General features: G+C 41.7%; 9 protein-coding genes across 9 annotated transcripts; 2 read left to right on the top strand and 7 right to left on the bottom strand.

Moving 5' to 3' along the window:
* Nucleotides 1-918: 918 nt before the first annotated feature.
* On the bottom strand, nt 919-1,990 carry Bfra_004962 (putative alcohol zinc- protein; the record flags this gene model as incomplete). Its single annotated transcript, XM_037335352.1, has 2 exons — nt 919-1,817; nt 1,870-1,990. The coding sequence occupies 2 exons, from the start codon at nt 1,988-1,990 to the stop codon at nt 919-921; spliced, it is 1,020 nt and encodes a 339-aa protein (XP_037192447.1).
* Nucleotides 1,991-4,638: 2,648 nt separating this feature from the next.
* On the bottom strand, nt 4,639-6,987 carry Bfra_004961ia (uncharacterized protein; the record flags this gene model as incomplete). The annotated part of the gene is made up of 4 exons (XM_037335351.1): nt 4,639-5,545; nt 5,593-6,036; nt 6,262-6,367; nt 6,435-6,987. 4 exons carry the CDS (start codon nt 6,985-6,987, stop codon nt 4,639-4,641), a joined length of 2,010 nt encoding a protein of 669 aa, XP_037192446.1.
* Nucleotides 6,988-7,812: 825 nt separating this feature from the next.
* Bfra_004960 (putative mfs multidrug protein) lies at nt 7,813-9,654 on the bottom strand (the record flags this gene model as incomplete). The annotated part of the gene is made up of 3 exons (XM_037335350.1): nt 7,813-7,962; nt 8,053-9,198; nt 9,253-9,654. 3 exons carry the CDS (start codon nt 9,652-9,654, stop codon nt 7,813-7,815), a joined length of 1,698 nt encoding a protein of 565 aa, XP_037192445.1.
* Nucleotides 9,655-10,083: 429 nt separating this feature from the next.
* Nucleotides 10,084-10,442, bottom strand: Bfra_004959 (uncharacterized protein; the record flags this gene model as incomplete). Its single annotated transcript, XM_037335349.1, has 2 exons — nt 10,084-10,155; nt 10,254-10,442. The coding sequence occupies 2 exons, from the start codon at nt 10,440-10,442 to the stop codon at nt 10,084-10,086; spliced, it is 261 nt and encodes an 86-aa protein (XP_037192444.1).
* Nucleotides 10,443-10,751: 309 nt separating this feature from the next.
* Bfra_004958 (putative cytochrome b561 ferric reductase transmembrane protein) lies at nt 10,752-13,363 on the top strand (the record flags this gene model as incomplete). Its single annotated transcript, XM_037335348.1, has 2 exons — nt 10,752-10,899; nt 10,968-13,363. The coding sequence occupies 2 exons, from the start codon at nt 10,752-10,754 to the stop codon at nt 13,361-13,363; spliced, it is 2,544 nt and encodes an 847-aa protein (XP_037192443.1).
* A 1,516-nt stretch (nt 13,364-14,879) lies between these two features.
* Nucleotides 14,880-15,979, bottom strand: Bfra_004957 (uncharacterized protein; the record flags this gene model as incomplete). Its single annotated transcript, XM_037335347.1, has 2 exons — nt 14,880-15,121; nt 15,181-15,979. The coding sequence occupies 2 exons, from the start codon at nt 15,977-15,979 to the stop codon at nt 14,880-14,882; spliced, it is 1,041 nt and encodes a 346-aa protein (XP_037192442.1).
* A 2,640-nt stretch (nt 15,980-18,619) lies between these two features.
* Bfra_004956 (uncharacterized protein) lies at nt 18,620-19,290 on the top strand (the record flags this gene model as incomplete). Its single annotated transcript, XM_037335346.1, has 2 exons — nt 18,620-18,820; nt 19,057-19,290. The coding sequence occupies 2 exons, from the start codon at nt 18,620-18,622 to the stop codon at nt 19,288-19,290; spliced, it is 435 nt and encodes a 144-aa protein (XP_037192441.1).
* Nucleotides 19,291-21,110: 1,820 nt separating this feature from the next.
* Bfra_004955 (putative fact complex subunit pob-3 protein) lies at nt 21,111-22,989 on the bottom strand (the record flags this gene model as incomplete). Its single annotated transcript, XM_037335345.1, has 4 exons — nt 21,111-21,666; nt 21,716-22,087; nt 22,135-22,643; nt 22,696-22,989. 4 exons carry the CDS (start codon nt 22,987-22,989, stop codon nt 21,111-21,113), a joined length of 1,731 nt encoding a protein of 576 aa, XP_037192440.1.
* A 921-nt stretch (nt 22,990-23,910) lies between these two features.
* Bfra_004954 (uncharacterized protein) lies at nt 23,911-24,428 on the bottom strand (the record flags this gene model as incomplete). The annotated part of the gene is made up of 2 exons (XM_037335344.1): nt 23,911-24,252; nt 24,384-24,428. 2 exons carry the CDS (start codon nt 24,426-24,428, stop codon nt 23,911-23,913), a joined length of 387 nt encoding a protein of 128 aa, XP_037192439.1.
* Between the last annotated feature and the right edge of the window lie 1,002 nt (nt 24,429-25,430).

Raw genomic sequence — 25,430 nt, 5'->3', positions numbered from 1 at the left:
AAAAACGAAAGGAAGATCGCCGACGTTCCCTCCAACTGAGAATCTAAACATACAATGCGACAGCCTTATATTTCATCTCGAGAATCCATAAACGATATGTCTATGATACTTGAGACCCTAGATCTTTAGGAACTCAGCAGCTAGCCATCGTCGTCATTGAGAAATTCGATGCCAGGAAGTAAGAACTAGCTTGGTTCAGTAGCATAACTTGTTTTGACATTTTGTGCTACACCAAAGGCGGATATAGAGTTTATAAAGGCATTGGCTTTTGAGTCTACCATACTTAACTAGAAAAAAGAATCGGACAGCGGAAGACCCGAGTACCTTTTCATTACAATTTCGGGGAGGTGGATACGTTCGCACCAATCACATGGATCTTTGTTGAGCTGCAGCTAGTTCATGGAGACGTGGTCGCATGATTCTCGCATCTGCAGAAGTTCCCATGAAGGATTAGTTAGTAGTCTAAACTTCAGCTCGTGCGGGGAAGAAATGTCGTCAACGTCACATATTTCATGGCAGTCCATGAATAGACAAGAAAAGGTATACCTCGATCAACCCATCATCTTCAGCTACAAGAATACATACATAAGCGCATTTTGAAAGTATGAGAGTTAGATCACAAAGATAAAGTCATTATACAATGGCAGACAGAAATCAGTATGAAGAAGTATGGGGTCCGACTCATGTAATGCTGTTTGGATGTAATTGCAAATGTCGATACTAGGGCGAGGATAGCAATTGGTATACACAAGTCATGAGATATCAAGTGGATCTCAATGGGCAATGGACTTATTGATCTCTTCATTTGATATGTAGTATCAAGAAAAAGAACATTTCTATTTCTATTCAAACAAAATCTGTGGGTTCTTTGACAGGGATAATCCCAAGTCTCTCTATCCCTATATTTCTAACTATAATTCAAGCATCGTTGGGATGGAAGTGCCATTTTCCAGGGTTCCTACCATCCCGATGGTTATCCAATATCTTATTGAATGCATCTACATCCAAACCACCTTCAAAAACTTTGAAGCCAAGCGGCTTAATTTCCCCAGAATTTACCCAGCTTGGCAATAGCTTGAAGAATTCCTTAGAGAAATCCATATGCAATTGAGGCAGACCAGATGTCTGAGAGATATCATGATGACCGGGAGACGACTTCACGTGTAACAATGTTACGACTTTACCTCTCTTCTTTTCGGATAGTAAAGAAATGGCATATGATTGATCATCGTTGATAGGATCGTAAACGTAAACGATTTCATCACCGACAGCCTCTTGGACACGTGCCTTGACTTCCGAGTCTGTACCATGACGATCGATGATATGGGTTGCCCCATAAGATCTTAGCTCATCGGCGTTTGATTTGGACGCGACTACGACGATCTTTCCAATTCCAGTGATTTTTGCGACTTGAACGGCGAATTTTCCGCAGCTGCTTCCTCCCCCAAGAATGACTACAGCCTGAGATGAAGCATCGAAGGTCTTATCGTCTGCCCACGGAGATGAGAATCCAAAAGCTTCATTGGACCAGAATGATAGAGCAGAAGCAAATAGATTTACTGGCAGTGTTGCTGCTTGGTCATCGGTAATATTGGATGGTACTTTGGCAAAACATCCAACTTCCAAAAGAGCATATTGTTGGGATCCTTGGGCATCGACCACGAACCTGGGATATCCGAATACATGATCGTTAAGTTCAAAGCCGGAAACTTTATCGCCTTTGGCAGTGATTACACCAGCGACATCGTTGCATAAGGTTGTAGGAAGGGGAAGTTGAAAGAGACCCCAGTCTCGAATTTTTGCATCGTGGGGATTTACTAGGTTTTTTGTTAGCGCAGGTTTGCGGTTTCAATTCGGAGAAAAGCTTACTGCCAACAGATGTCGTCTTAACAAGAACCTCATTTTCCTTAGGGGTAGGAATAGGTCTTGTGATTTTCACCACTGGCTTGCCAGTCTCTTGCACGATGAGTGATTGTTGTGTTGATGCCATTGTTTCAGTTCAGGTGCTTCCTATCTTCTTCGAATCTATATCTTCCATGGAGGCTCACTATAGCATTATATATATGCGGAGTCTGAATGTCATATTCTCTGATCACAAACCAAGAAGGATCAACTGATTTGTGAGCATACTCTCGGCGCTTGAGTAACGTGGTCCGTCAGCAACTATGAGCCAAGAGATAGTAAGCTGACAGCACTGCAGGGACTCACACACGACTTCTTTATGATTCTAAACCCCGAATTCTATTAACAAACGATGATTTATCAGCACATCTGACAAATGCGGGGATGGGTTTGACCGCTGATAACTCGTTAACATGGGGAGACGGGAAAGTGGGGCCTAACAACCTCATACCAAGTTCCACCTTTTTTAGTAATCAAATTTCAATTTTGGATGGTCTTATACACATTCGTCGTCTATATCCTATATTATATCTCCTGCTTAACTCCTTCGGCCATTTCTTCTCATGCTTTGCTGGACGTGGATCAAAGTGTCATTAATTCATCTAATCCCACTTTCACTTGGTACCCTGACCTCATGAGACTGTCAACTTCTCGATAGTCTCAATATGCGGTTCAGTGCAGGTAGAATTGGGTAGGTACTACCTATCTAAGTTAAGATCTATTCTATCTCGAGGCATACTTACTTTGTTGAATGAGGCACGGGACTGAGATGTCTAAGGTTGAAAGCTGGAATACATCAAGCAACTGAACTGAACATATTTGAATATCTGAATAGGTTGAAGGGCTGACGGTACCCGAACTTCTAGCATGGCAGAAACATTGGTTTCTAGATACAATCAATGGAACACGGTATAGAAATCAACTTCTATCGAACGCTCATAAAGATCAAAGACGTAATAATGGTTTATGAACACTTTGGTGTGCGTACATAAATTGCTAGGCTAGTATTAAGAATTAATAGAATGATAAGTAGACTGCGCAGGAACAACCTGTACCTGCAAGGCTATTTGGATAGCAGTTGTCGGAAGATCGTGATAAAACTTGATCTCGGATGTTTGCCATGTTTCTGAACATGTTAGCAAATGATGATCATCTTTGTGTGTAACTCACTTGGACAATATGTAAGTCGGTTTTCAAGCGAAGACTGCTTCTCCTGCACTCTGTTGTCCTTTGCTTTGAACTTCACAACACACAGATCAGTTCCGTCTTCATCCCGCCATCCTATTCTTAGTAGTGTCGATTTTTGCTTTACAGAAACACATCCTGGTCGATCTAGAATTCTGGAAATACCTCTTGTAGGATACTGAGCATATTCCTCTACAGTCGAAGTAAGTGTCCCCAATAGACCGCTCAATTCATGCCAATTGTAGAATTCTTCGTCAAAGGAAGATTGATCCATGGCGTTGACCACTTTGAATCTCTGCTTCAGAAACTTCGATAATTTCTCGCGATTCAAAATTTGTTGGTTGATAGTTCTTGTCCTTTAAATATTGATAAAGAATATGAGAAAGGGATTTCTCAGAACGTACAAAAACTTTTTGTGGCAGTACCAGATAGACAAGTGAATATTGATACCTCACGGCCCCAGACCCTACAGCTTAAATGTACAGGTGGAAGCTGAAGAGGTATTTCGACCATGATTCGAAGTTTCAGATAGCCCATATGGTTACGGCTCAAGCTCCTCTTATAATTTCACCGGTGGCAGTATGTATACTGTCTGGCGGTTACTGCATCAGATGACGAAAGTTGATATATTTCATAATTCACTAGTTAGCTTAGTAAGCCAGAACGCCTATAAGAGTCGTTCCTTCCATAGACTTATAGTACCATGGTCACTATGATATGCATATTACACCACTCATATTAGTTCAATAGTTGACTGACTCTAGATACCCCGGAGACTTGGAAGTCTCTTGATAATACATGCGACGACATGCTATGCTTGTTATTGTTATTCTCCTGAACTTCTTCTTTCCAAATCTACGTGAATCACTTGCGGCTATTATATAGCAGAAGTGAATATCATGGAACCGATAATCCTTCAGTATATCTACCACATTAGGGATAAAGGTGACATTATTCCCCAAATTTACTAAATGAATTGACTAGGAGCTCTGGAAAAACAGCGCCGTTGAAGGAATTTGTGACCGATATCTTGACCATAAATCAAACCCGGGTTGTTCGCAAGCAAGAAAATCATGCCTTTGAGAAGTTTTGATTGTTTTATCCTCAGATAAGGTGCGAAATTCAACAGGTTCATTCACTCCCCTCAGATTCACGGTATATCTACGCAAGTAACCTTTCATCCAAAAAAACAAACAACATAGTGCAGTGATCAAGCCATTTATTTTTCCTTTCAATCAGACCTCAAAAACCTTCATTGTAACTAACATGTTATACAGAGTTTTCGAAATCGCCAGAAGTTTGCCGGCCGATGGTTCTTGGAGTACCAGGAAACCTATGTTAGACCATGTGACCCTCAATAATGATATGGCTCGGCATAGTGTACAGAATGGTTACTTGGGCATCTTGAATGAGATTAGATGATGTAGAAATCGAAAGTGGGCCCGCTGGAGATGATAAGTTGTTGTTTCATTTGTGCTACTTTTGGAGCTCTCACAAATTGTTAGGGATGGCGTTTTTCCGAATCACATTTGTGATCGCAGTTCCTTCTGATCATATGTACTTTCCACCTTTCTTCAATTCGTCAACACTTCCCTCAAGCCCGAATGCAACGTGCCGAGGAGAATCATCAGATTCTCTCTTCTCGGGACCATGTTGTGATACCAACGGTCCAAACCTTAATTTTGTGTTTTTGATAATTTTAGACAATGGATCAGATCCCAAAGACTTCCCTCTTGCCAAGATGTCTAAGTCTGGATTCCTTGTTGTAAGCATGATGGCGGAGAAGGAGTTTGAATGCGAAACGCCATTAACATGCATTGAGTGAAGACCAATTGCACCACAAAGGCTTGCCAGAAAGAACCCGATACTATAGGAAAGAACGAGGTACAGAGGATGATAGACGTAGACATTCCTAGTGTCTGAGGTGGTGATATTTGCATATTCTGTGCTGCTACTAGTGAGATTGGGAGAACCAAGATAACCTATGGTGATATTGATGGAAAGATCCTCGATTGCTCTCATGAAGCTTCGATTGCGACACTGCCATGGCTCGATTGGAAAGTATTCCTCAAAGATCGTTGTATAATAGTCACTTGGAGGGAGCAGGGACTCGAATGGTGAAGCCTGTATGTCGTCGCATGCAGTAAATAGACGGAGGAGAGGATTGTCGATAAAATAAGGGATCCAAACCATGCGATTGGTGCCTGCCATTTCACTATGTAATGAGATATTTCCTTGCAACAATCTCGCAAAATTGGAAAATTGATAATAATCCGCCAAACAGCTGGGTATTCCATCCTCACACCGAGGTATCTCGTTTAGGTACTGGGTGTTGTGTTGCGTGATTTCTTGGTTGCCGTAGGCAGAAGCGATTGTAATAGCAATAGAGGCATTCATGGCTGTACATACAATGCTTGACGCTGAACTTTGTACGAAAATGTGATAACCAGTTGAGTTTCTAGAATACAGCTCATACAGCGAAACTGGTAGACCGAGGTCGCTTACCCATGACATTTGGTAATTTTGCCAAGGTGAAAAATAGAAGAGAAGGTTTTGTGATCTTGGTCCCGACTCAGACACTGAGTTGTTCCAAATCGAGTCATTGATTTGAGAGACAATAACCCTGATTGGGATTTTTCCCTATCATGCGCTAGTTGATCGAAAATAGCTTGCTCAGTACTCTTAGCTTCTCTGCACTTGAGCGTGAGACCAAAGAACTGCATATCATAGGACCAGATTTGAGGCGCGATCGAAAAATCTAGAGGTACCACATCAACCAGAGATGCTGATTTTTCTGCAATTCTCTCTGAGATACTGAAACCTTCAATCGCACCCACATTCGAGAAAAATTTGGTTCTATTCAATACTGGAATTGGCACCTGAATAATGATATTGACTGGAACGACAGAGAGCGTAGCTGCGGGAGCAAAACTAACGAAATCCATGGTCCTAAAATGCATATCAGTAACCTAAACCGTAGATTTCATCGATAGTTCATTCACAAGTTGAACTGAAAATCAATGCGCCAAAATTTTAGCGTTATTTCGTCTTGAAGTATTCCGACATGGCCAAGAGCCTAAAACCACCTCTTATGTATGAACGGCTCACACAGTTGTTTCCCAACTATTTCCTGAGGTCTAGGGAAGTCTCGGACTTTGAGCCATAGTCACATACCAGAAAATTGTGCCAATTAAAGCTGCCAGGGAAGCATTCTTGATAACTGAAACACTGAACATGCTAATCGGATTACTTGTGAGTGCGTACAACTTATCGAGATCACCTGCAGTTTTCTCAGTACTTTGTCTAGGAAGAGCAATCTTGTATCGGCAATATGGAACAATACATACTAATTTTGAGATCTTTCGACCTTACAACGCTCCAAAGATACTGTCCCAGCGCGGAGACAGTAATAGCTTTGAAACATGCGACGACGAGAAATGCGAAGGCTGTCCCGAATCGAATTGACCAAGCTTGCCTTGCGGCATCCCCCGCCGGCGACCCACTTAATGAATTGTAGTAAACATGATGTCCAATTGCCAGAATCAGACCACAAAGTAGCATCGAGCACATAAAAGTTGGTTGTTGCCAATTAATCTTCCAGATTACAGTATCTATCGGCAGATTTGTCATTGATGGGATGGTATTCTGTGAAGGTTGTGCGGGAAGGTTCAAATTTGTACTTTGTGCTGTTGAGGAACCCGAAAGGCTGCTCACTTGCTGCCAAGATTCTGGTTGATTTGCAGTAGACAATAGGGAATCCGTAACTGAGTATTGCGAATTTCTTCTATCCCGGCTTGAGACTCCTGATGGATCATCTAGTCGTAGGTCCATTCCATGTTCCTGAAATGAGAAGTCTGGCGGCTCAAATTCCCGATCATTGCTGACTCGAAGGAATTTCATCGTTTTTTCCCTTTGTTTTGTATTAAAGAGATATACTTCAAATGTTTCCAAAATTTAGAGTATTTGTTGTGTAATGTTGAGAAGAGAAATATTGTTTCGTCGCTAAGTAACAAGATGCCAGTCATGGTGATTATTGACATATAATACTAATCCTGATCGCCATGGAATTTGTAAGCACCATGTATGACATACGTAGAGGCTGAAGTTGTAATTCAAACAAGCAGCTGCATAGTGGCCTCCAATGTTACCGAGCTTACCAAACAGAGCGAGTCTTGGAAGTGCAGTACTGCGGCGAGTGCTGCCTATCAGGGGGTTTATTCGTCTATTCTGTAACACAACATACCTTTATTGAATTTTGCATGAGTCTTAGCAAACGTCCAGGCTGATTTTCGTCGAACTTTACTCTCAGGCACATATTCATATGTAACCCCGATACATCTTACAACAATCTCTAATCCTTCGAAACAATTTAACACAGTATCCTTCACTCCTTCGCCACCTCCTGGATGATGGAAATCCAGTCACTCGAACTACTTCCCACATACCACTTCCAATACTTCAAATCTATCCTTTCACATCTTTGACCGGTCGATGACCCGGAACCCGAGATATGTATTGCGAATATCCACTTCGAAGTCAATATAAATAATTCCCGATTCATGATTACCCTAAGTTTTTGATACCATCTATATGGGAATCAAAATTTGAAACGATGAATGGAAGGCCAAATTTAATCAGCGCAAAATGGGATGGGGCCGGCCCCTACGTATAAGAGTCTGACTGAGTTGATAGCCTTGCGTGAATCCCTAGGTGGATAGCCTACGACTACTTATCTGCCTTTCTCTCTTGCTTCCTTTCGGCTGATTCGACATCTTTAATTTTCTTTTGCCTTCTCCATCGTATTCCATATCTCATGATTATTATCAACACCGGGCTGTAGATCACAAATAGAAGAGCCAGGATCGTATATGACCACTATAAAAACCTCAGTACATATTCAATTCAATATTCATATGAGAAGGACATGTTATTGCTCTGTTAAGCCCGAAGGAAAATCAAACTTACCCCAGTACCGATGGCATTGACCATGGGGACAATAACCGCAGTCGCAATCGCTCCCAGTTCACATCGTACAACATTATTTGCAGCTGTGGCAGTAGCTGGTTTACCAGGATAAATATCCACCATCAAGATATTAAGGACTTGGAAACTTGCAACCAAAGCATACCCTATCACAAACAATAATATCACTGGACCAGCGATACTAACATTGTGACCCATAACCCAACCATAAGCAATTATGGCTAAAGCACCGAGATAGAACAACGGGAGTGCAATCTCCAATCGCGCTTTCTCGATTGGAAAATTGGTGAGATCCAGTTGACGATTTTTGATGAGTGGAAAGTTATGGATTTTAGCATATCGGCGATAATTGAAGTCTACTATCTTCCCAGTAGTAAAAGCAGAGATGAGAGATCCTGCACCGACAGGAATGAACATCAATGATACTTGTAGCTGTGAGAATCCGTATAAAGAGCCGAATTGTGATGAAGCGCCTGTAGAAATTGCATAATAACAAGCTAAACTTATACCCGCTGCGCCTAACAATAGTCCTGCTTCTTTATCCGCAAGAACTTTAAGTGTAGATAGTGGATTTGGGACCTGTAGCTTGTAGTTCTTGCGCAGGGCTGTAAACTTCTCTGCATCCAAGGGAATTCCTTTCTTACGACGATTCGAATGTCGTATATGGTCTGTAATGTTCATGCAGAGAAATGGTGGAGGTATGGAACCATCGTCAACTAAGTTTCGACAAGTTTCCGGAAGAAAGAGAATAAGGGGTATAAATACGACGCATGAATATATTAAGAGAAACCAAAATATCCAATGCCAACCTGCATATTGCCCTAATATTCCTCCAATGATAGGAGCAACCATAGGACCAAGAATACTACCAAGAGAAGCCCATGCAACGTAAGTACCACGTTCAGAAGAGGTAATAATATCACCAACTAAACCATTTGCAAGAGCTACTGTACCACTACTTCCTGCACTTTGCAAGCAACGTAGGGCCATCAACGCTGGGTATGAATTTTGAAGTCCAAGACCGAGAGTTGTGAAGAAGTAAATAATGAAACAAATAATATATGCTGGACGTCTTCCAGCTTTGTCTGATAATCCCGCAATCATCATAGGTGCTAAGCCTTGAATAACCTAGAGGCTGATTAGAACGTTACAAATACAGAGGAAAGAGCGAATGACGCATACTAAAAACAAAGTAACTGTAAGACTGATTTTGGCATCTGATACGTGAAGATCTTTCGCAATTTGACTGAGAGATGGATAATATATGCTCGTTGACATAGGAGAAAAGAGGCTTGCCATGGACCCGGTAAGGACAATCATTTTCTTTTGAGGGGCAGAAAAGACACTATATGGAACATCTGATACTGCATTGGGTTGCGTATTCTCAACCGTTTCGGAAGGTGGTTCGAGTACTTCGTTATCATTGTTTTCGATCAACTTCTCAACATCGACATTGCTATGAGGCTGCACGTTCGTAACATCGGGAGGAATGGGGTTCTCTTGAGGGTCGGAGGGTTTCTGAGCACTAGTCTCGGGAACAACATCAAGTTGACTAGTAGATGAGATTTTGGGTTCTTTCTCCATCGTAGAACGTAGAACTTGATAATGGGTTTAGTAACCACCGAATTCTACAATCATAATGTGTTGAGCTTTATATATCTTCTCATGACGCCCAACACGGCGAATATTCACCGTCTATTACCGGATTTAAATAGTTATCTCCAAAGATTGCAGGGGCAACGGAGCCGACAGATTGCGACACGTTGATCCAACAGAAATTCGCATACATCATGACTAGTGACTGGTGACTGACTAAGTGCAAACCTCGAAAGTTAGAAATGATGATCGTACTCGAAGATAGTGTCGTTTCTCTTCAAGAAGTAGCAACATCAAGAAGAAGAACCCCCATTCTGAGCTTGAGCCCTGCCGATAACATGCAGGCACACTGATGCAGCAATCTCTCTGGGAAAACTTCTCCGCATTTTCTAAAACCGTTGCCCATACTAGGTATGCTCAATGCTCATCAAGAGGTTTATCAGACGCAATACCCCATACATGGTATAGATTCTCATCTTTGACAAGTTTCTTTTTGAGAAACGGCCTGTATGTAATACTGTGATACCACACCATAGGGATCCATCATCGTGGCCGCATAAGCCATCATGTTGTCCGGGCCCTAAAACATTATGTTGTGATTGGTGTTTGCTGAATTGTATGGTGGATATTGCTGTCAAGCTAGCTGCAGCTACCCAGCCACCAGCTAAAAACTGTCTGCTTCTCATCTCCCCCGCGAACCAGAAAACTGACATGCTTGGTTCTAGGTTTCTTTGATTAAACAATCCTGTATTATGATCGTATATTCTCAGAGACATCAATGAATTATCAAAGGCTTCATTTTTGAGAGAATCATTGTTTCTAACAGTTCTGCCCCAGCTAGTTGGCTTCACCGCGTTGGTTACCTAGCGAACCCATCATAATTATTTACAACTTTGTGCGATAAGCACATTTTCGCAGTCGAGATCCTTCCCAGCCGCCATATTATAATCTTCCAGAACAACATTTACTCTACATTTTCATCTGTTTTCGTTCATCATCTCGAATGCCACAAGATTATAATTATCTCGAATTACTCTACGGATTTTGAAATTATCTGCCATTAGGCGGCAGATCCGCCCGTCGCAATGGCGACTGATGATCTCTCTCCACCGGGGAGCAGTACATATTCATCAAACACAATGTATGTTGGAGATGGAACATGGGATGCTACGAAAAATGATTTCTTGTTGCCCAATTTAATGGGATTGAATTTCGAGACGATGAGATATAATGGTAAGTGAATCTTTGCCGGCATCTAGTTTGTTGAGATTGCGATGAGTGACGGAGCTGACTGTAAATAGGAATGGGAAATAGATTCGCGACAATGCCTGGATATAAAGGATTAATTACAGCTCATGGTGTACTTGCTGCAATGACATTTCTATTCATCGTACCTGCGGCGATATTCATCGCGAGATTTTATGGTCGGGATATACGAAATGCGATTCGATATCACATATATTTACAAATCATGACGCTTCTTCTATCAACAGTTATTTTCATACTTGGATGGATGGCAGTAGGCAATGCGCGAAGCTTAACGAATCCTCATCATGGTATCGGATTGGCAATTTATGTTCTCATCTGGGTACAATTCTTATCGGGCTGGTTGACACATAATTCGGAAAAGAAACGAGTCTTGAGAAGGATTCCATTGAAGGCTGTCTTGCATCAATGGATAGGTCGTGCAACAGCACTTCTTGCAATTGCGCAAGTACCTCTAGGACTGACTTTATATGGATCACCAAAATATCTCTTTGTACTATTTGCGGTCTGGATGGGTCTCTTGGTATTACTATACTTCATTCTTTCTTACAGGGCACTACAGGCGCTCCCTGAAGTATTACGAGAAGGAAGTCGACATGGCGAGGTAATCCAAGAGAGAAGAAAGAGTTCATTTGGTATAGGAATACTTGGTCCATTACTCGCAGGTGCCGGAGCTGCCGCTTTACTTGGAAACCGAGATCGAGATAGGAGTAGAAGTAGGAGTCGCAGTCGCAGTCGCAATCACAGTAGAATTCGAGAAGAAGTCATACCTTCGCGCAGGGGCTCAAGATCTCGACGCGGATCAGTAAGTTACGTCGAAGAAGAGAAATACGAGTCTAGGAAAAAGGATGGTGGCGGTGTTATGAATTCATTATTCAAGGGTGCGGCAGTCCTTGGAGCCGGTGCGCTCGCGAAGAGCTTCTTCGATCGACGACAGCGAACAAAGCACGAGGACGAATATTCTTCTGTTGCTCCGGATACTCCGGGTAGAAGGCAACATAGACGTAATGACAGCGAATATAGTGACTCAACTCTTACAACCGAACAAACAAATCATTATGAAAATCGCCGAGGAAGTCGTTCCATCTTACCTGGACCCGGAGCTCCAGTAGCTGCTGCGGCTGCTATTAGTGCTGCAAAAGCACGTCCAACAACTCCAAGACCCGTAACGCCCGTAACTCCGAGACCAGTACGAAGTCAAGCTGGCCGAGCTCATAGTTTTGATTCTATGAGTTATTCCTACGATTACGGATCTGGTACTACAGCTAGTCCATCTCGAAGACCACAAGAAAGTAATGGACTACGAAATGGATTACTTGCTAGTTTGGGAATAGGCTGGTTTGCCAAGAAAATGAAAGATCGTAGAGAAAAGAAGGAAATGGATCGCATCGAACGCGAGGAAGATGAAAAATATGAACGACAGAGAGCTTCTCGACACATTAATCAAGGTTCAAATTTGACAAGCGACGCGTTTCCACCCAGAACTCATATCAGACAAAGTTCTTTAGAATCATCCGAACTCTCGTCACTTGTCGATCCTCATCCGGCACCTAGAGCAACGGTATCAGTACCAGCTCCAGTTCCGGTAAATATGGGTCAATCTCGTTCTCACCATGATGTCGTTACAGAAACAGTGTCAATGCCTCCTATGCCTACCGATCCATATGGCGTTCTTCATCAACCTTCCGATAGTGATGTCACTCCCACCCCTGGTCGAAGTCGTCGCCGATCATCTATTCGAAGAGAGGAAGGAGAGGCTGCTGCTGCTGCCGCCGCCGCTGGAGCTGCCGGCCTTGCCGCAGAAGAGGAACGTCGTCGTCAAAGATCCCACTCTAGATCGGCAGTTGCAAGTCCACCTGTCAGTGTTAAAGTAAAAATGCATGGCGATAAAGACCGCAATGTTACTTTGAGACGTCTTACAGAACAAGAAGCTGCGGCAGAACGTGCCTCGAGAAGAGCTCGAAGTGGCCAAAGACGTTCGCGAAGGGATTCAGCAAGTGACTTCAGTGATGGCGAAGTATCATCTAGGTATAGACGAGAAGCGGAGAAGAGAGCTGAGAGAAGAGCTGAATCAATAGTTAGAGATAAACATGAAGAGGCTGGCATTCCACCACCACCAATAGGTCCTCTTACACCACCCAACCCTGCATTTGCAGGTGGAAAGAAACCCAAAGATTCAGGTTACTACTCTGGACGACCGCAGAGTTCTGGTAGACCACAAAGTGCTGGCAAACAGGATCCGAGTGTTGCTGGAGGAAGTATATTCGATGCAGGAAGGAGTAATATGTCCGAAGATACTCATGGTACATGGAGTGCCATGAGTCCAGATTCTGGTACTGATCACGCGAGAGAAAGGCGACAAAGGAGGAGAATGGAGAGGCAAAGACAAAGTATAGGAACTGGAACGGCTGGCACAGTTGATTTTACTTGAGTTTTGATCCTCGAGTTGTATTATTGTTCGGTGTTTGGAGTTGGCAAAATAGGGTCGGTCCTTTTGCTTTTCATTGATGAAGATATAAAGTGGATGAGATGGTAAAACGGAACGATATGTATGAAGATGTTGGCTTATGTTCAAGGCTTTGGTATATGGCTGATGAGATTATGACTGAAGATGGCATGGGGTGGAAACGGACATGATATGATATGATATGGTTTTTCTGCAAGAAAAATTCTCAAAGATGTGGTAGGATAAGCGAGCAATCTGGCATAGATACCTACGTACCTACGTACTTTTCCTGCATGTTATTTTAGCTTCTTGATTTGTTACTTAATTGATATTATTAATTTTGCAAATGACCACGTTTATCCATGAAACTGATTGTCGTTGTATGGAATTTTGAAGGATTAAGCCGGTGCTTGCTTGGACTTGGAATTGGTTTGGATCAAAGCTCAAAAATGGGATTTCCTGAGTGTGGGGTTTCATGAGGGGCTGCATGGGCTCAAGTTTTCTGTTTGCTGTGTGTGATCTTTGACATGGGAATGAAGTTTCGGATAAGCATCCAAGTGAATTAGGAATTTGAAGGGGGTACTCGTAACTGTTCGGTTCGCGTATTTGGTTAAGTAAATCATCCCGAGAGGATTATAAAGTTAGAGGCGGGTGGGTGAGGGCACTCTTCATTTTCGGCTAAAACTTAGCTTGAGTTCATTATGAATTCGAGGGGGTATACTTTTGTTAGGTTAGGGTAATGTCTTGCTCAGATACACATATCCATCGACAAATTACTTCTATGCCCCTTAGATTCTATCATTAAAGCAAGTGCGATTTTGAGGGTATGAGAGTAATTTGTCGTATATATACTCGATTGGTCGGCCGGGCTGATTGTCCAGATGCCTGTCTAGTGTTTAGTTGGCGATGAATCTTGCTGAACATCTTAGTAGTTTTCATTTTTATGCAGATTTGTTTTCTCCAAACCGTATTATTGGTATTAGCTTGGTTGATTAATGTGAAGTACTTTAATCTGATATGGTTGCACTTGTGCTTGATCATCATGCCTGAAACTACTATGTCAGTACGAAGTACTATCAATAATAGCGAAAGGATTTAAGGGTATAGCTTACAATCATCAACAGTCTGACTAAGTTTATATCACTTAAAACTACCCAAACTTAAGCACTCTTATAAACAGTAAGTTGAACAATTTTGATTGGCTATAGCTACATACAATCGAGAACTATATGCTCACAAAGGAAAAAAAAAGGAAATACGTAGAGTACGTCCTTTCGCTTCTAAGTGTGCTTAGTTGCCTTAGCTATCTTGTTTCACGCTCTGCATGCAATGCACACGCAATGTTGACTACCTATAGGAAGCTAGTACTTATATAAGGAAGCGCTAGTGCCTCGCTGGCTAACACTGCGGCCTGTTACGATCACATGATCGAATTCCGACACGTATTTCTATTCAATTAATGTACAGAAACTCTCCGTTGAAAGAGATTTGTAGTACATATCTAGGATATACCAAGCAACGATTTTCCGTTGTAGAGAACGGCAGTTACGATTCTGATGCCATTTGTTATAGCATTCATGCGCCGAGAGAATTGTGGTTCCCACGCACTGTAATAACTTTCCGATTCTTCTGCATACAAGTACTTCATCTCAGACACATAGTTCAACGACTTTCTTTCCCGAATATAATTTGTAATGGTGTCTCTATACATTGAAGGGCCGGAGATTTCTATAAGAAAGTAATCTAGAAGAAGTGAGCGAGGCTGAATTTTCACAGTGTCATGAAGGGGAGAGAATTGTTACCAATGTGTATGAGCACCTTGATGAATGTTCTACTTATCATTTGCTTGAACTCCTTCAACTCATCTGATCCTTCTTCCTCAATTCCGCATCTTTCGCATATTTTATGCAAATCCGTTAACTTTTCAGATAGGGTTATGTGAAGATCCTTGAGCTGCCCTCTGATATTGAGTGCTTTTAAGTTCCATGCAGATTTGTATGGATCTTTTATGGAGATCATGGAGTGAATGAGAGCGTTCAAACCATGCAATAAGGTAAGATACAGAATGCCGAGATCCTTAGCATCACGAGCCCTCATTTTTTCCTCGTGTAACTCTAGTTGAGACTTGCTACCGTCTTGAGGATTTGGGTTGAGCTGTTGTCGATAATTTTGACTCTCATACCACAGTTCTATGCCCTCAATCATCCGCTTTCTCTTCGTGAGAACCACGAAGGTCATCCTCGCGTCATTTTTAATCCGAGATATTTCCTCGCGAGTTCCTGGGACGTAGATAGCAATGGCATTGTAGATATCTTTCGCTTTGAGCTGAAAGCCCTCTTTGCCACCTTCGTAATACCATCTCATGGCCTTGACGAAGTCCATGTGTTGAGAAGTGTTATTGAATTTGTAGCGACCTAAATGTTCTTCTATGTCTTCGACAATCTCCCAATATCTATTTACGTCGTTGGGGAGGTAGGTGATGAGCTGGGGTCTTGGTTCGTGGAGTGGTCTGCCTCCCATAAGTTGTAACTTGATACCATTAATTCCTCGAACCGCACCTTCGTAGGTCGCAAACATCTCGTTGATTGTCCGTTCTGCCATTTTGTAGATTAATTGGATGCAGTGAGATAATTAAAAATAGTGGATGATGAAGGAAGTATTTGGGCGAAGGAGAAAGCTTTTTAGGCTCTGTAGTCAATCGATCTTTCCAAAAACAATCATAAATACTTGGAAGTGAAATGAGATCAAAAGATTCATCATGGCCACGCCTCCCATTATCAAATATATACCAAACTTAATCATTTTTGGCATCTATCACTCACGTATTTTCAAAACAATTTGAACTTGACTTTATAACTCCCAAGTTTTCTGAAAATATCGAACTCCTTAAATACAAAGTTTTGCATGAGCTGTCCTATTGCGATACAAATATCATCAGCAGTCCAAACAGCAGTTTTTCTGTGTACTTGCTTGCGATTCCACTGCTGTCTTTTTCTCATTGATATCCACCTCATTCTTCCTTTTCCCGTATACCACCAATACTAATCACTTCTTGTGATATATACTGCGACATCGATGGTAAATGTCCAGGCGTTTGTTCAAATAGTCTCTCGGGTGTGATCTATTGTTGAATCCTCTTGGCTGTCATTCGATGTTGAATCACGAGGAAACTTAAGAAGTTGACCTATCCACTGGAATGCAGTTCCAGAAGCAACGCATATCTTCCAGAAAAAATGGTCTATCCCCGGGAATGAATTTCTAAAATGAACAAGAATCCATTTGAAAATGATCATCATAGAAACTAGATGAGTAGGATATCATCAGTGTAGCTCCTTGTGTTGGGTAGCCTAATATGTATGGCGTAGCCAGACGTACATTGGAATCCACCATTCCGAAGGTTCTCCATCACCTCTTCTGGGACCAAAAGTCGATTGAAACCTCTTCGCCCGCTCTTCCCAATTAAATTCGAAGTCATTTACCAGATTTGCTCGACGCGTATGTCGAAACGGCAAAGAGGCACGTTCTTTCGTCCGCCGAGCCACTTTGTCATCCGGGCTCCGTTTACATATCTGCTTTATCACCTCTGACCGATACGGCTCATAAACTCGCCTCGACTGCTTTACAATGTTGTCGAGATTGAAGACAATCATGTATGTTACGAACCCAACAAGGATAGTTGTGAGTATGAAAGGGCTTCTTGTACCACTGCTGGTGATGTTGGGGATCGCCCAAAGTGCCTGCAGAGCTATCAGTATACATCTGTAGCTTCATCTCGATAGATTTGCGCCGAACATTGAAGAGCCAAATAGTGGCTGGGAAGTTAAGGGAAATAGTCTTTATGAGCTACTAACAGCACAAAATGCCAGTGGCAAATAAAAGATGCTGACGTAAGTCAGTAGCTTAACATTTTCTCTTAAGGTTGTCGACGCTCTGCTCTCCATGAGAGCACTAGCATTGAACAGCTAGAGAGAACACAATCTATCAATCATGAATCCCGGCAATGGGTGAGATAGACATCTCACAACAAAATCATTGGGATATTACTTACTCCATCACGGAAAGCTTGTGCAGTTTCTTGTTGGTGCTTAAATTGCGATTGCCAGTTAATAAAGGATTCCACAATAACATCAATTGACTGCATGTTATTGAAGGATTGGCCAGCTCCATTGGGATACCCTGTACTTTATAGATATTTGAGGTGACCCAATCAAGATAGCACAAGTAATGTGCGAGACGTTCCATATGTCAGACGAATACTACGTCAAATTCAGCCGCATTCTTCCCAATGGTTCTTTCCAATGGAGTGACTGCAAAACCCCCATGCCACTACAAAACATATTTCAGTGAACAGCGTAGAATTCGCTGAAATAGGAAAGTTTTGCGACGGGAGAGTGACAAAGATCATACTTTCGATAAATCATACATGAAGCTTGCGTAGTAGGTGCATCACCAGCTTGGACTCAGCCAACCTACACGTCATAAATTTGATCCTGTTCTTGTTCTTGATGCTAAAAAATATGTGTGAATTGGAATATTCCACTCTACCGCTGAGCAGAATGAGAGAAGATATGATCCTTAACAGGATAATGAATTTTGGAAACATCTCGAAAATTAACATCGTCACAACATAGAGCTACAATCAGAAACAATATAAAATCTCGTTGCTCCATATTCTCAGACCCAATTCAACCCTACCCGCTCCATTGATGAGTCTTGGATGTAGTTTGTATTTTCTGAGCGCCTCGAAACTTAATAGTTGGTCTCAAGGCACTAGATACCTTGATAGTCTATGAGCTGAATAACCCCTACATTGAGAGTAAAATAATTTTTTCAGGCCGGTCGGAGTTTCGCGGTTGTCTGGAGCCTGGATCTCAACATTCAGTTCCAACTAAAATCAAATACTTAAGACAAGATCATCGAGATTAAATTGAAGATCTGGAGAAGCGGGGTAAATCTTATCAACTCGCTAGATATCTGATAACCTTGGCATGAAATATTATGCACGTCATACACTAACAAGCAGAAAGTGGATTACGTGTGTCTGACTTCTTGGACTTAAGCGTGGAGCTACTGCGGAACTAGGGAGGCACAAGATGGATTTCTCCGCACTCCACAGATTTCATTTTCCCCAGACTCATCAAACCATAAATCGCAAAGATCAATCAATTATTAGCCTTCAACATTTCAATAAAATAATTATCTATTTCACACCCCACAAGTACAGCGCAGTCAGATGTTTCAATGAAGATCGCTGTGAATAAACTTACCGAAGTCATGGACAACCTTAATATCAGCGACTCCGATTCCATCCCTTCTGAGTCTTTTGATGATGATGATGATTATGTCTTAAGCATAGGGACCACAATCATGGCTCCACCTAGCGGCAGGCATACTCATACCGTCATAGTTCACCATGGCCCGGGGACTTCAGCGGGTATTTTGGTGAGGATTCCCTCAAAGTTCAATTCTCAGTGAATCGTGATTTAGCCGAGATATCTCCCACCGTTCGATAGGTATACCCAATTGACAGAATCCTCCGTAGCAGCAGAAGCCGAATTAGGTGATTCCATCATATCAGGAATGGCCAAAGAAAGTCAATCAATACGACACAATGCTTCGATTGTTGCGATATAAACGAACCGGAGTATAAGCAAGAACTCATGCTCACAGGCCTCCAGGAAAGTACAAAGCAGACTACTAATGGCATCGAGGAAAAAACGAAACTTGTATCCACAGGTACAATTATTCTTGGCTGTATTATTCAAGATTGGGCCGCAGCCGATTCTATTTTATTGGGTTTTAGTGTTGCTACCGGTGGTCTCATTAAATTGTCTAGCCGGTTCTCATTTCGAAAAAACATCGAGCGTATTATCTTACAAGCATCACAACTCGATGTTAGCCAGAAGATGTGAACAAAGTTCTTAAACTTCAACCACTGCCACGCACATTTCCATTTCTGTTCAGACCACGTCTCCCCAGCCGACCAAGTTAGACAGATTAACCGAACATCTAAAAAGCTAGCCGAAGTAGCCGAGCACGAGATATTCTAAGTTGTAAAAGGGTCATATAGCATTAGCATTTCTTGTATTCATTAAATCGATGACTGAAATCTTAACATCTTACTTGATCTGTCAGTTAATAAGAATTACACTAGGTAACTAGTACTCCGCTTCGAATTTCGAAGAATGATAATCTTATCAGCAAGTTAAGTTTAACGCTGTTCGATTACTATCTAATACATCTAGTCAGGACATTGAGGTAAAACTCCCCATGTTGGATTTGAAGAATGAATTGTTATGTTATTCTTCAAATCAAATGGAGACAACGAGCTGATTTCTTTAAATCGAATATATATATCAGATCTCATCTTTCTAATTCATCAAAACACTCTGCTTCTATTCTATTCTATTCTCCAAATCAAGTCCAATCCAACCAAAATAACCCCGAATTCTCCAAATCAAATCTAAACAACAAAATCATCCATATCATCAATACTAACCCCAAAATAACAAACTGTACCCCCAAATTCTCCCCCCCCCAAATCCTCCTTCTCTCCCTCCTATCCATTCGCCCAATTCATTCCCCCAATCCTTCCCCCAAATTCCATCCCCCAAAATCCCTACCACAAATACCCCCCTAAGACAATCCACCAATCCATCTATACAACACTACACAACAGAACACAACACAGCCCTCTACATCTTCTAAATCTACTACAAGTTACAACACTACATCCCAAATTCTCTCGACTCTCAACTCTCAACTAATTCTATCCATCCATCCCCCACACTCTTTACAAACCGCATTTTCCTCCAAATTTCTTCCACAAGACTCACTTAATACCACACCACACCATACCATACCATACCATACCAACCAAATCATTCAATCATCAATCATCAATAACCTAATATCAAATATCGAATATCAATAATCCCCAACCACAGCAACCAAATACCAAATGCTAAAAAAAATCTTAAATCTCAAATCTTCTCATCTCATCTCAATTTATTTATCTACCCATCCACCTACCTACCTACCCATTTACCCCAAGCACAATCCTCATCTCACCACTCCCGAACCTCCCTCTAACCCAGCCCTCTCAAACCCCTCACTTCATTCCATCCCACTCCCACTCCAAGCATCCATCTCCATCTCATCCAAATTCCCCAACCTACTCTTCCTCCAAATAATCTACCATGTTCCCAAGCCGCAAAGAAAAAGGTAGAAATAAATCTTTCTGCCTATTTTCCATCTCCCATTTGCAACACCAGGAACCATCTTTCCATCTTTCCACCTTTCCACCCTTCTCTTTCAAATCTTGCAATTCTCTACTCTATACCTCGAAAATCAGTAAGTGATATATCCAATCCAGAATTTAACCTTATCATATTGTAGCAACACAGCATCACATCACACAAATTCCCAAGCATAAACATTAGATAATATTTCATTTTTCCTCTCCCCTCCCCTCCTCCCCCTTCCCCCCCACCTACGCCCTCACCTACTCAAACCCCATAATTTTCCCACTAATTATAATCATCCCCTCTTCCTAGATTTCATAATATGCACTCAACTTTGTTAATCCCAATCTCCCCAACCTAATATCATATCTTCACCAGCCTAAAACGCCGTGCCTCAAGATATAAAGAAAAATACCTATGGTTCTTCTTCCATCGGCCCTCGATCCTCTAACCAAATAAAATTTCCCCATACGGATTATTAGCTAGACTCAACCAGTCTTAGCTTTCTTAGCCGGTCTCTCCCCATCACTAGCCCCTTCATCCTCACTATCACTTCCTGAACTCTCATGAGCAGAATCATATTCTTCCGCAACATCACTCTCACTATCCGTTTTGAAATCTTCATCTACACTCTCATCATCCTCATCAGCACTTCCTCTATCAGCCCTAGCTGCCACAACTTCTTCATCCGAAGATTGCATATCTGGGTTATTAAGAAGAGCAATGTGTGCTGTATTATCCTCATCCATCTCATTCTTGACACGAATTCCCTTGATCTTGAAGAAATCCTCGAGATTCTTTTGTTCTTCGCGATTGATGTTACTGAACTGAGTTTCACCAGCTCCACCCTTCATTCCAACTGCGATATCGAAAGTACGGGAAGCCGATGTAGCTCCACCAACACGAGAGAAAGTGATGACTGTAATTTGTTCGTAGGTGATATATGTAGCAGGTTTTGGAACGAACATGAAAGCTTTCTCCAAGCAATAAAGGAAACCTTCACTCGCTTTGATGGAACATTTGATACCATATTGTGAGTGATGACTAATAATGTTAGTAAAGCATAGAGACAAATATTGGAAGAATGACTTACCTCAAGAAATCCTTGGCTGGTTGATTGATCTTCTTTCCGGCAAGACCACGGAATACTTGTGTGACAACTTCATGTAATGGTTGTTCATAATGTATACTCAACTTTCCTGCGTATTTGTCTTTCATTACATCCTCAGTCATGTTCAGATCAATGGTAACTTCTTCATCCTTCTTGAATTGCATAACCAAGAAAGGATATCTGGTTTGACCTTGACGTAATGGTGGATCCAAACCGATACAAATCATAAAATGTAATTCATCAGGCTTTGGTAGAACCATGAATTTTTTGATATTGTCGTATTGAATTTTGTAATCGTATGTTTTACCACGTAATCGGAAAGAGTTTTCGTACATATCGATATCGAAACGTCCTCTGCCAACAATTAGTTTAATACCAAAAAAAATGAAAATGCGACATGCCTTGGTGTAAGATGCAAGACATCCAAAAAAGTGGCAACAGTATCTCCAGCAACATCACCAATTTCAGCCTTCTCCATTAAAGTGTCATAAAATATGGTGGAAGCATTGGTTTCCTCTCCATCAGCTTCGTCTCCAGAATCCTCCTCTCCTTCACGAGCTCCTTTCTTTGACGCAACACCAGGAATATAGAATCTCATCTCAACAAGTTGATCTTTTCCGGCACCAGATTTCTTTCCCTTGGCGCGCGCACCTCCTAAAGCTCCGTTTGTGCCCGTATCATCAGCATTCGCAGGGGTGAACTCGACCGCAACTTCATTTTTGCCTGCCAAATTTGTGTTTGAGATCTCGGTGTATGGAATTTCGAATGCGGGTCTGTTTTGAACGTTGAAAACCAATTCCGACTTTCCAAATTCGCCTTTACCCCAATTCCACCCTCTTAGGGCGTGCTCCTTGTGCTCCAAATTCGTGCTGTACCAGTTTTTGAAAACTTTACTCAATCGCTCAAAGTCCTATGCTGTATCAGAAAGAATGCGCCAAGTTCAGGATGTAAAGTATACTGACATCTTGTAAAAACCCATCAAGTTGACAGATATCACCATTGCGCAACAAAAGCTTCACCTCAAAACCTTTCGCTGCCTTGCTCCATTGCGCGCCTGCAATATTACTGCTCTCGAGTGTAAATGTATCTCCGCCGCTCGATGGTTTCCATCCGAATCCGGTTTCAGCGAATCTGCATCGACCTGACTCTTTCGAGAGATCAAGGAAGATATTTTCGAAACTCTCCCTGGTGAGTTTAATAATGTTAGCAACCAGATCTGAAAAGGCCTCGTCTTTAGCTTTAACAGTTTCCAACATTTTTTTCTTTGTATTCGAATCGCTATTGATTCTAATTCATATTTAAGAGAAAATAAACCTACATAGCCATATTTTGAGTTTTGGTGGTGGTTAGCTATTACTTTTCGTGAAGAACGATTTTTCTGCAGGACAATTTGACAATTGAGGTCGCGGTCGCGTTAAGAGACGCATAAATTGATTAAGCTTCAAATCACGTGATGTCATTGATTTTGGCGATAAAATGCTATCATGAAAGTTCAGACGAGAAAGGAAAGGGGATTATCTAGATCCGAGAGGATAGGCTTATGTGAAAGAATATCCCAAGCTAACTGCGAGTTATTCAGTATTCTCTTGGATCCAATTTAACACATTAATATTTGAAGAAAGTTCACATATATAGCTGTTGGCATCGGCTGCAAGTCAAGATGTAGTAGTATATCTAACTTGATATCGTGATTATTTCATTCTTTTGAATGAAGACAAACATTTAATAACTCAAATTCCTGAAACCATTTCCAAATCTATCACTTCCCGTTTAAATCCTTCCTTTATCTCAATCTGACATGAACATTGAAGTATCACTTTTCTCAGGTCTATCTTTTCACATGGAACATATGTAGGAAGCATGCAAGTTATAATTTCATCCTTAGACTCCTTATGTCTACTTGTTCTAATAATGAGCAAGTTACATGCCAATTTAAAAACATCATCTCTCGCTAATGCGTGCGCTGGTGTGGTATAAGAGCTTTGAAAACAGTTGTCGACCCCCATCAAATGAAATGGTATAACAGTTAGGCTTAAGGTGACGTAAAAGATAAAACATGAACGGAACGCCAATCGATGCCCATAATTGTCCCGAGTGAAAATCCGTAACACAATAGTCGTCCTCCTAACATAGTAGCCATATCGCCCCCCGATTCAACATCTAACATCCAACATCCATTATGCGGCATTCTCCTTTTCACTCTCGGAGAGAGCGGTCTTCTCGTTCATGGACAAAGTAGGTGATTCGGCAGATGATTGTGAAGGTGATTTCTTTCGCATAACGGCATCCTGACTACCCATTCTTCGACCCAACGCCCTCTCCAACTTGGCTCCCAATGCCAACTTGCCCATATTGTCTCTCTTCTCAGTCGTCAGATCACAACGTTGACTTTCCAACTTCTTATTGTGCAACTTGTCGAACCCCTCTTCAATAGCGGTGATTTCTTCTCGAGCAGAATCGGTGGTTTCGACAGAGATAGCTTGGCTGTAGGTACTAAAGCGATTGCCTTTGGAGGAGACCTTTGTGGAAGGCATAATTGTCAGCGATGATCGATGATTATTTGTGGAGGTAATTTATGCTGGAATGTAAATGATGAATCGACGGGAAGTTTGTGTAGAATGAAGAGGGGGAGTGAAGGAATTAAACATACACTTGGTGCCATGATAGGGCGGGAAGAATCTAAGGAAGCAACCATCTTTGCGATATTCGTTTCAGATTGACACGGGATGAGATTTTATGACAGATTAAATCAAGGTTTTCTCTTGTAGTATGATGTGGTCCCTAATAACCACCGTTGTATGATCGAATCGCAGAGTGGCTCGAGGGAGTGAAAAGGTATGGGCTATCTCAGGCTATTCTGGTCTGGAAGTGATGGCGTTGATCCACGTCTTCGGCTTTTGTAGTAGCAGCAGGTATTCAAGTGGGTCAAGCCCTGGGTGCCACGAGGAAAAGGGAATGGAAAGGGCAGTTAACTTCAAACAGGAGTGAAGAAGTGTTAGGAAAGTCCTTCAGGAAATTCAAGGGACCCCTTCTCGAAGGTGGATCAAGTTCAGTCAAAAAGCTTCTAAAAACGGCAACGCACTGACAAAATATTGCAGCAATCACTTGCAGAATTGCAGACTTGCAGGTGAAATTAGAAAGAAAGGGAGACGCGAATTTCCTTTTAAAGTCGGTGGAGCGTTTGTAAGACTCAATTGAGAGGGACAAGAGATAAAAGGTAACGGGCTGGTAGGTTGATTAGTTGATTGATAGTGTCATCAATCTCTGATATGTGGTTCGACAGAATTTCTGGAGGATCGATTTGATGCAGTCAGCTTCTAAAGTTCCACGAATATCAATGAACAATTTGATCGGAATAATAGATGTGATGGGAAAGATTTACCTCGTGGAAGGGAAGACAGAAACGTGGTGTGTAGGGATCCTGAAATCTTTTAATAATGATTGGGTTGATATCCGGATTCGTCTTGTGTCTGTGAAGTGGAGAAAACGATGGAATTTTGTAAATGTTAGATGAATTCGTATTCATAGGTATTGCTTTTGGCTGATGTAGGATAGATAGATAGAAGAAGGTATCTTTTATTTGGATAGATTGGAAAGAGAAGAGAAGAGTCAAAAGAGACAAATTCTCTAATTCTATCTATCTGCCGCCGACATACGATAGATGCACTGCCTTGTATTCCTCTAAGGGTATTACTGA

This window comes from Botrytis fragariae (assembly GCF_013461495.1).
Source record: "Botrytis fragariae strain BVB16 chromosome Unknown tig00000054, whole genome shotgun sequence".
Classification (NCBI taxonomy): Eukaryota; Fungi; Ascomycota; class Leotiomycetes; order Helotiales; family Sclerotiniaceae; genus Botrytis; species Botrytis fragariae.
Note: the sequence above shows the minus strand (reverse complement) of the source record. Positions and strands in the feature narration are given on the sequence as shown.